The 10,032-nt window shown below is 42.7% G+C and overlaps 1 protein-coding gene across 2 annotated transcripts; it reads right to left on the reverse strand.

Annotated features, from left to right (window-relative positions):
- Positions 1 to 1,003: 1,003 nt before the first annotated feature.
- Positions 1,004 to 9,638, reverse strand: LOC117444094 (butyrophilin-like protein 2). 2 transcript variants are annotated; one of them, XM_034079811.2, is made up of 7 exons: positions 9,081 to 9,637; positions 8,060 to 8,398; positions 5,644 to 5,982; positions 5,417 to 5,509; positions 5,003 to 5,332; positions 3,242 to 3,580; positions 1,006 to 3,157 (listed from the first exon to the last, which is right to left on the reverse strand). In XM_034079811.2, exons 1-7 carry the CDS (start codon positions 9,121 to 9,123, stop codon positions 3,132 to 3,134), a joined length of 1,509 nt encoding a protein of 502 aa, XP_033935702.1. In that variant the 5' UTR covers positions 9,124 to 9,637; the 3' UTR covers positions 1,006 to 3,131. The 2 variants fall into 2 exon arrangements, with proteins under 2 accessions (XP_033935703.1, XP_033935702.1); XM_034079812.2 differs by lacking the exon at positions 5,003 to 5,332 and having other exon boundaries at positions 1,004 to 3,157; positions 9,081 to 9,638.
- Between the last annotated feature and the right edge of the window lie 394 nt (positions 9,639 to 10,032).

Consider the following 10,032-nt stretch of genomic DNA (forward strand, 5'->3'; position numbering starts at 1 on the left):
AATATCGTTTAAAGTTGGAGATACAAAAATATGCATAAATAAATGTTAACTAGGTAAAATAAAATATGAATGAACAACAAAAATAAAATAAGTTGCATTTATTTGCTATTGGCTATGGTAGGTTATTGGTTATGTTCACATACTTATTTGATTATTAAAATGTAAACCAATCTTTTTCATATGGGTGTTTTACGGCCCGTCCACACAGCGGCGTGCGTTGAAAGCTTCACCATTCACTTTGAATGGGGTGACGTCACTTTGCTGGCGTGGCTTGCTGCAAAAGTTGAGCAATGTTCAAGTTTTGAAGCCACGGCAGAAGCGTCAGCCAATCGAATCATATGCCAGTACAAGCTCTAGCCAATCAAACCGCTGCTTGTATGTCAGGGGCGGGAGATTCATGTGATTGGTTGTTGGTTGAGTTTCAGACACGCCCGCCGGGAAGCTTCAACGCACGCCGCTGTGTGGACGGGCCGTTAGAGTTGTACCCCCTAGATCAGGTCTCTAGTAATGTGTGCTCTAAGTGCACCAGATGCACCATGTTACTTTAAATGTTCAAACATTTCTTCCCGGGGGGGGGCATACCCCTGGACCCCCCTAGAGGATGTGATGTCCTCACCCCAATTAAAACATGTTCATATAATACTGAATACATTTATTTTTTATATATTCTGTTGTGTATTCCTTGGATACTTTTATTTGTTCGACTGAACGATTTTCTGGCAGGGGGGGGGCGCCAGCTAAAATCTCGCCTAGGGCAGCAAATTGGTTAGAACCGGCCCTGATGGTGTAGGAAACGGACTCCGTGTTACAAGACGGGTCGGGGGTTTGGCGGTACCACACACACACACACACACACACACACACACACACACACACACACACACACACACACACACACACACACACACACACACACACCACACACACACACACACACACACACACACACACCACACACACACACACACACACACACACACACACACACACACACACACACACACGGTGCTGCAGCTCCTGATCGGATCAGAGACGCACGTTCACTAAGCGGAAAAACCATATCCTGTCACAGAGATCTGCTATTTTAAATTTTAAAGTCAACACATATCGACCCTAAATAAAGTCTATATTAAGAACGAGAGATGTTTTGACATTATGGCTTAAACAAATGTCAAATGAGCGAGGGCGATGACGTCAGAGCATTGTCCTATGTGCCGGGGCTGAACCCCGGACAGCCCCGGCCCAATTTAACCCCTGGTTAGAGGCCCTATTTTATCAGTATGTCTGGACTGCACAGCAGTTACAAAGGTCAAACTACATTAGAACAGAATTGTCCCCATTTTGTCTTTAATAGTTACTAACATTAGATATTTTAATGAGATATGGACCGCACGACAAAACATTTCCCTGATTTTCATTTTTGAAATTAAGTCACCGAATGCAAGTAGTCGCCTTAGCTTATTTTGTTATGAGATGTGAATTACTGTTCAATTTAGTTGATGTAATAATCATTTGGTTTTTTTACATTAAAAAAAGGTCTTATGTTTTTTTTCGGGGGGAGGCCCTTTTTCCAGTTTAGAGCAGTAGCCCCTCCAAATGTCTGTGCACGTCCCTGCTCAGGTGTGTCTCTCCTCTTGCAGGTGTGGTTCGCACCGGGCTGTCCCGTCACTGCAGTCTGTGGCAGAAGGTGTTCATCGAGCCCATCGCCCGGCTGCTGTTCCTGAACCCGGAGGCCGGCGCTCAGACCACGCTGCACTGCTGCCTCCAGGAGGGCATCGAACCTCTGAGCGGGCGCTACTTTGCCTGCTGCGCCGTGCAGGAATCGTGCCCGAAGGCCCGGGACGACGCTGTGGCCCAGAAACTGTGGGAGGTCAGCGAGAGGCTCTGTGGAATCTCTTAAAACACTTATCTTCTGCTGTAAATGGATTGTTGAGTCCAGGAGGGATCAAAGTGAAAAACTGTTCACTCTGTCTTTGTTTTCCCGCCCTTTTTGTTTTCTTCCCGCCTTTTTGTGATTGTTTGCCCCGCCCTGATTCTACTTCCCCAGCTCTGTACTTTGTTAGTTATTAGTTCTGTGTGTACATACGCCTCTCTTTCCCAGAGTTTTTCTGGGCGTTGATGTTTACCGTGGTTCTCGTCAATGTTTCATCGATGTTTCTATCTACCATGTTTCCTTTCGGCTGTTTCTTCCTCTGGACTCGCTGCCTGTTTTCCGCCATCCCATTTTGTGTCTTCTTTAGTTGTGCTGTTTATCTTTTGTTTAGTATTACTTTGCCTGCTCTCTTAGTTTCTTGATTACCTGCGTTTACTCTGTTGTTCAAGTATTTTCTGTAAGACTTAAGTCAAATTGCCGGTACCCATGTCATGATATAAATTGGTTCAAAGTTTTGCTGTGTAGCATCTTTTATTTACAGTATTCCTCCCCTCTGGGAGCACGTGTTGTTATTTATTGTCCGTTTATTGCACTCAGTAAATTGAACATGAACATCTATTATGGTACTGTCATATATTTCACAGGGTAAAAAGAGTCTTTACATGTTTGGCTTAGAACCTATGTTGTTAATCATTCATTAATTGATGTTCTTATTAATATGTTTTAATAATAAGGTTTGAAATCCTGGATTTAAAAATATTAAGATAATAAACAAGTGACAAGAAGTTTTTGCTAGAAATTGCTTTGTAGAAAAACAGACTAATTCAGTTCTGAATATTATACACAAGTGTTACAGTACAGTAAGAGATCCAACGTGTTTGAATGAATCTTAGTGCCTCAGGTTTGATCAGGAAAGTGTTAACGTTAAAGAAAAAGATCCCCCGTGACTGGTAGACAATTACATGATCAGATTATCTATTTATTTATTGATGATGTAAGGTGATCACGTGAGCAGGGAGCATGTGCTACAGCCAGAAACTTACAATATTAAAACAATTATGAAATCACAAAAACATTTTTAACGTCTGATCTTTTTACACCACATAGTTCCTGCAGGCAGAGAGCGAAGGAAGGAGAGACTTGAATTCAAGACTGAAGCGTTAACATCAGTGAACAAATTAAACCGCGAACATATCACTGGTTCAGGGAAGCTGCTTGTTCACGGCGCCATCTGGTTCGTCTTCGGAGGACAAATGCATCAGTTAGCCAAAACCCAAAGTCTTGCTGTGAAGAACAAATGGAATATGTAACATCACTGACATCACCCTCCTGTTAAAGAGACCTCTGATCTTTATCTACAGTACTGACCTTTGATCTTGAGCCGCACCGATCTCTTCCATATCACGTCTCCGTCCCTTTCGACGGTGCATGTGTATGCACCGCTGTCTCCATGACTGGGGTTAATCAGGGTCAGACTGAGATCTCCAGCTTGCAGGGGGTTTTCCCTCATCTTTGTGCGGTCTCTGTAAGAGTCGTCCTGCTCCTTAAACGTGTCTTGGCCATTCTGATGCACATGGACTGTCCAGGAATTGAACAACTTGAAACATTTCCATTTAACCGTTGCATCTGCAGGCAGTCGAGCTCTGGTTTTGAAGGGCAGTGTGACCCATTTAGCCCAATCCCCGACCTCCACCACCTCCTGGGCGACTACAAGGGGAAACAGACCCTCAGTTTAGAAACAGCAGCAGGTGATACCATCTGATTTCATATCATTTGAGTCCATTAAATGGATAATGGCTATCAGTGGTTAGTAATGTCCAGGGTGAGAATGGGCCGTTACAGAATGTGTCGTAGTGTATGTCTGCAAGTAGGAATGTGTATTTAAAATGTAACCATGATAATCAACCTAATTCTTAACGACTACTTTTGGTGATAGATCTTAACCTGAAACCAAACAGGATGAAAACTCTTTGGGAAGGGGAGTCGAGGCGTATTATGGGGCGGTGCGGCCATCTTGGAGGATAGAGTCTAGCAAATGCAGCAGCAGTCAATATGTATCAGCTTTTTCTCATCTTTAATAGCCGCGTTCACACTGCGGTACTTTTCCCACAAAGGTTCATGCGAACTTAGTTCATGATCGCGTTCACACCAAAAAGAGCCGGTACTAAAAGTAGTTCATGCGAACCTTTTTACCCCCTCGAAAGTCCCTGCTAGAGAGCAGGGACTTTCGAGCGGCTCTTTTTTGAGAAAAGAGTTATATTCCTGATTGGCTGGGCGGATTGCAAACCACGCCCCGTAAAACTCCCAAAAAGTTTTGTGAAGCCGCCATTTTATTATCCTTGCATTAGCATTATTAGCATTAGCATTAGCCCAGCGCAGAAACGCAGAGAGACTAACTTATGGCAACAAAAAATAAAACATGGCAGCGGTGGAGATGAGGAGGTGTCGGCGTTCTGGCGATTTACTCGGAAGGCTTCAGTAGAAGCTGCTGGGACTCCCTGCAGCTTCTACTGAAGCCTTCCCCAACTCCGGGGACTTCTGGCCGGGGACTTTGGGCGGCAGTATACGCCGTGAAGTGGTTTGCGGCCTGCCAGTAAACCCAAAGCAGAAGAAGAAGAAGTGACGTCAGCGGCTTCATTTGCCTAATCCACCTCCAGGGACTTTTTCTGGTGTGAACGCGATCTGTACTTAGTTCATGCGAACTAAAGAGTTCTCATGAACTAAGTTCGCATGAACCTTTGTGGGAAAAGTACCGCAGTGGGAAAAGTACCGCAGTGGGAAAAGTACCGCAGTGTGAACGCGGCTTTTAATGAATACACTACACACGAAAGATACATGTCTTTACAAAGAGAAGCTCTTCACTGAGGCAGAGGAGTATTATACATTTGATTTCATCAATGAATTAAGCGCCTATGGCTGTGGGATTGGCTGTTACAGCAAACGACACGATAGTTCTTACCGTCCAAGTTAAAGAAGTTAAAGTAAAACAGGTTCATGCTAACTCGCTGTAGGCATACGGGTCAGTCAACAGGATGCGTTAAAGATGGCCGACTTGTTGTTGATGACGTTACATTCTCTATATCATGCTAGCAGCTGCAGTCTACACTGTCTGGTATCCAAAATACTGACCATTGACTCGGAGCCGTACTAGTTTCTGTGTCACGGCTTCTCTGTCCTTGTGGACGGTGCAGATGTAGGTTCCACTGTCTCTGTAGCAGGGGTCCCTGAGGGTCAGACTGAGGTCTTTGGTCTTCAGTGGTTCTTCCTGCATCTTTGTGCGATTGCAATAAAACTCATCCTGTCTAATAAGATCGTTGTTGCCGTAACAATATTTGTGGACCCTCATTGGCTCGGGAGCGCAACGGCTCCACTCCACGGTGACGTCTTCAGGCAGAGGGACTATGGTATTGTAAGGAAGTTTTACAAAGCACACCCCCTCTTCCACCACTACAGAAGAGACTGAGAGGACAACAAACCACAGCGTCAGCAGCACGAACACACAACCTGTGATCTTAACAGGTCCTGTGACAACATACTACATACCTGTGATGGTTGTGTGCCAACCCAAGGCAGCTACAGCCAGAGCAAGGCAAACAGCCAGCATAAGGCATAACTCAGGAGGGAATATGGGCCGTTCTGTGGGTAACATAATCAACAACATGACTTTCTCTTACTGTACACCAAACAGCAACATTATTATACGTATAAACCTCTTTTTTGTATTCTAATAAAGTAATAAGTAGAGAAGGGGATTAGGGTTTTTTCCTTACCTGTAACCTGCAGGCGCACAATTAGCCTTAAGAGTTCCTTTTCCTTGTGATGGACGTGGCAGGTGTAGACGCCGCTGTCAGAGAGGTGGGGCTCTTTCAGAGTGAGGCTGAAGTCTCCAGTTATCAGAGCATAAGATGGCGTAGATGTTCGGCCGCTGTAATGCTGGTTTTGAAAACGGGGCTCCTTTTCGTCAAGATGCTGGTGGACGGTTGAGGGATTAAAACCGATGCGACTCCACACCACTGTTGTGCCCTTGCTAAGAAACCAGGATGACTGGCAGGGCAGCCGGACAGACTCCTCCCCCTCATACACTCCAATGGTTGAGTTATGTTGGAGAACTGGGAGGACACACAAAATGATGTCTCAAATATTGATGTCAAACCTCCTCAAACCCCACAGGACCAAGCTCCGTACTATGGGAGACCGGGCCTTCTGCTCGGCTGCCCCCAGTCTGTGGAATGCTCTCCCCGACCACATGAGAGCACCACAGACCGTGGATGCTTTTAAAAAAGGCCTCAAAACCCATCTGTTCAATAGAGCCTTTTCCTAGACCTTCTATTTCCTAGACCTTCTATTTAGGCTGGTTTAGGTCCTATCTATCTGAACGCTCTCAGTTTGTACGTGTTAACGATGAATCTTCCACGCAAACCAAAGTTAGCCATGGAGTGCCACAGGGCTCAGTGCTCGGACCTATTTTGTTCACATTATATATGCTTCCGTTAGGCAATATTATAAGGAATCATTCTGTAAACTTTCATTGTTATGCGGATGATACTCAACTATATTTATCAATCAAGCCTGATGAAATTAATCATCTAAATACAATTCAAGACCGCCTTAAGGACTTAAAAACGTGGATGACCTTAAACTTTTTGATGTTAAACACGACCAAAACTGAAGTTATTGTACTTGGCCCGAAGAATCTACGAAACAAATTATCTAAAGATATACTAACTATGGATGGCATTAATTTGGCCTCCAGTGAGACTGTAAGGAATCTTGGTGTTATATTTGATCAGGATTTATCCTTTAACGCCCACATAAAATCAATTTCAAGGACCGCCTACTTCCATCTACGTAACATTGCAAAAATCAGGCATATCTTGCCTCAAAACGATGCAGAGAAACTAGTCCATGCATTTGTTACTTCTAGGCTGGATTATTGTAACTCTTTATTATCAGGGAGTACCAAGAAGTCAGTCAAGTGGCTTCAGCTGATTCAAAATGCTGCGGCTCGTGTACTAACCAGAGTTAGGAAAAGGGACCACATGACTCCTGTCCTGGCTGCCTTACACTGGCTCCCTATAGAACACAGGATAGAATTTAAAATTCTTCTTCTCGCCTACAAAGCCCTTAATGGGCAGGCGCCCTGAGGTTTCTCCCATTTTTCCCTTTAAACTGGGTTTTCTTTGGAAGTTTTTCCTTGTACGATGTGAGGGTCTAAGGACAGAGGGTCTAAGGACAGAGGGTCTAAGGACAGAGGGTGTCGTATTGTCATACTGATATTCTGTACACACTGTGAAGACCACTGACACAAATGTAACATTTGTGATATTGGGCTATATAAATAAACATTGATTGATTGATTGATTGATTATTTGTTACTACCATTTTATTTATTTGTATTGCTTGTTTTTACTGCTTTTTATTCATTCTACCGGGTTGTGTTGTTTCTATATTGCTCACTGCTTGAAGCACTTCGGGATTTGAACTCAAATATGAAGTGCGTTATAAACGAAACCCATTATTATTATTATTATTATTATATATATATTATCTAAAATAACTTCTTTGCACGTCAAAAACATACAACCATTAAATGCACAAATACCTACAAATATATGCATAGACAGGTTTACCAACTTAAACGGATATATATATATGGCGTTCAGACCATTAGTGTAGAAGTAAACCATTAATGTAAAGGCCAACGGGCAGCATGTGTGACAGGCTGGAGGCTGTCGGAGGGGCTGGGGTGAAAACAATTAAAGGACACCAGCTGCACGTGGTAGGGCACCAAGCTTTCTAGCATGTAGGACAGCCTGAATTCCACTGCATTAAGGCCACCTTAGAGGGAATAGTATCATGTGTTCCACTCTAAATGTTTCCCTACAGGGCACTGGATTATGTTTTATCCACTGGAAGGGCACTTTATACCCCTTTCTCTACGAGTAGGGCACCGTAGAAGACCCTTTATTGGGTTTTCTCTCCTGGATGGGTACCCTACATGGTACTGGTTTTCTCCACTAATAGGGAATCCTAGAGGACACTTCATTATGTTTTCTTCACTATTAGGCGTTAGGAGGAGCTTTTACGTTTTCTTTGCTGAAAGGACACCCTAGAAAGCATGTTATAATGTTTTCTCCACTTACCCCCAACCTGCATGTTTAATGGTGGGGTAGGGATGTTCCTCACCTATCACCTGCAGTTTCACTTCGTATCGGGGGAATAATTCCACTCCCTTTCTGATCCTTTTGCAGAGGTAGACGCCACTGTCAGAGAGGTGGGGTTCTTCCAGAGTGAGGCTGAGGTCTCTAGTTTCCAGAGCATCATCGGACATTGATGTTCGGCCGCTGTAATGCTGGTTTTCAAACGGAGTCTGAAACACATGTCGATGCTGGTGGACAATAGAGGGATTGGAACCGTATCGATGCCACACCACTGTTGTGTCCTCAGGTAACCTAGATGACTGGCAGGGAAGCTGGACAGACTTCACCCCCTCATACACGCTAACAGTTGGAGATTGCTGGGAAACTTGAAGGACAGACAAAAGGATGTTTCAATTATAAATGTATTATTTTATTTGCTTGTTTTTTTACACACAAAAAAAAAATGTATACAATGAAGTTTATAATATATTTACAAAGACATTTATATAAAGAGAAACCTTTTATCCTACACATACTCAGACACACTTGCATTTAAGAATTTACCAAAACTAGATAAATAGATAAATGTCTAAGTGATCTAAATAAACTTAAATAAGAATATTTTACAACTTGCTCCCAAAAAAGGGAACATGCAGACGGTACCAAATGATGGTGGCGGTAGAACTAATCAGATTATTTTACTTAAATAAAAGTATAAAAGAAAACATTGTAGAAATACTCTGTTACAAGTGAAGTAAGCATTCACAATGAAACTAAGAAAAGTATTAGCAAATGCATTTTACATATTCAATTGAAGTGGTCATATGAAACAGGAGAATAGATTTGTGTCTGCTTCTATTTTCTATTTCTATTATTGCTTCTAGGCAGTGACGCTCACAAACAAAAACATAAACTACATTTAAATTGTAATAAATCATTAAATTAGATTTGAGCATCCTTGAAATGTGTTCATTTTAAATAAAAACGTTGGTTTTAGCTGCTGATTTACGAGGATACATGAAACTAAAGCTGGAGACATGAGAGTAGAAAGAAGAAGGTAATCATACCGTGTACGAGGGTCAAAAACCCCACTAACGCCTTCATCTTCATGACGAAATACCCAACATCTGATTCTCTCCGTCACTTTCCTTCTTATGAACTGACCACAAAGTAAGCGTTACTGTTAGTTTACTGAAAGTGGCTCGCGGTTGACTGTCGCAGGAATCGGACGAATCAGGTTAAGCAAAACAAGCAGAATTGTATAACATTGAGCAATAAGGAAGTTGGTTCATTGACTGCAGTCGAATAGTCAACAAATCAGCCCCTATCGTTTGTTCCTTGGCCTCTGTGTGAAACGTCACGGGGTTAAGGAATAGTGGATAGAAGAATTCAAAAGGAGTTAGGAGAAGAGACTGCGGTGCTTTGAGAATCCGACTGCACTTTCACGATCCGACGTGTTTATCATTCGCCAGCGGGCGTGATTAATGTGCGTCTGCTGCTGCGGGGAAAGGCAACGACAGTTACAGCGGACTACATGGATGTATCAGAACGGCGGACGAATATAGATACTTTGCACCGGGCTCTGATGGTGTTGTTTTATGAACGTGGACAACAGAGAAACATACATTCTTAATGAACGAGGTTGAGAAAAAAAACGAAAGTGAAACTTATGCTTGTCACCAGGGACGTGCACAGACATTTTGGGGGGCAGGAGCTCGAGTGAGAAAAAGGGCACTTCCCATAATAATTGATAAAAAAAGGTTTTAACAACAAAAAGTTAAATATAGTTGCACATCTCTGACTTACTGAGGAATTTATTTTAATACCTTCACACTCACGCAATTGTTTAATACTCAACAGAATTCTACAAAAATAATCAGTTAACACAGAGACAATGGTCTTCTTTAGTATTCACTAAGCACAACGACAAACTAGTACAATTAATAGTTCTTAAATGAGCAGCCAACAATCAAAATTAGGAAGTTACTGTTTAAGGCATGGACATTACATCGTTGTGTC

Source organism: Pseudochaenichthys georgianus, unplaced genomic scaffold (genome assembly GCF_902827115.2).
Source record: "Pseudochaenichthys georgianus unplaced genomic scaffold, fPseGeo1.2 scaffold_731_arrow_ctg1, whole genome shotgun sequence".
Taxonomy (NCBI): domain Eukaryota; kingdom Metazoa; phylum Chordata; class Actinopteri; order Perciformes; family Channichthyidae; genus Pseudochaenichthys; species Pseudochaenichthys georgianus.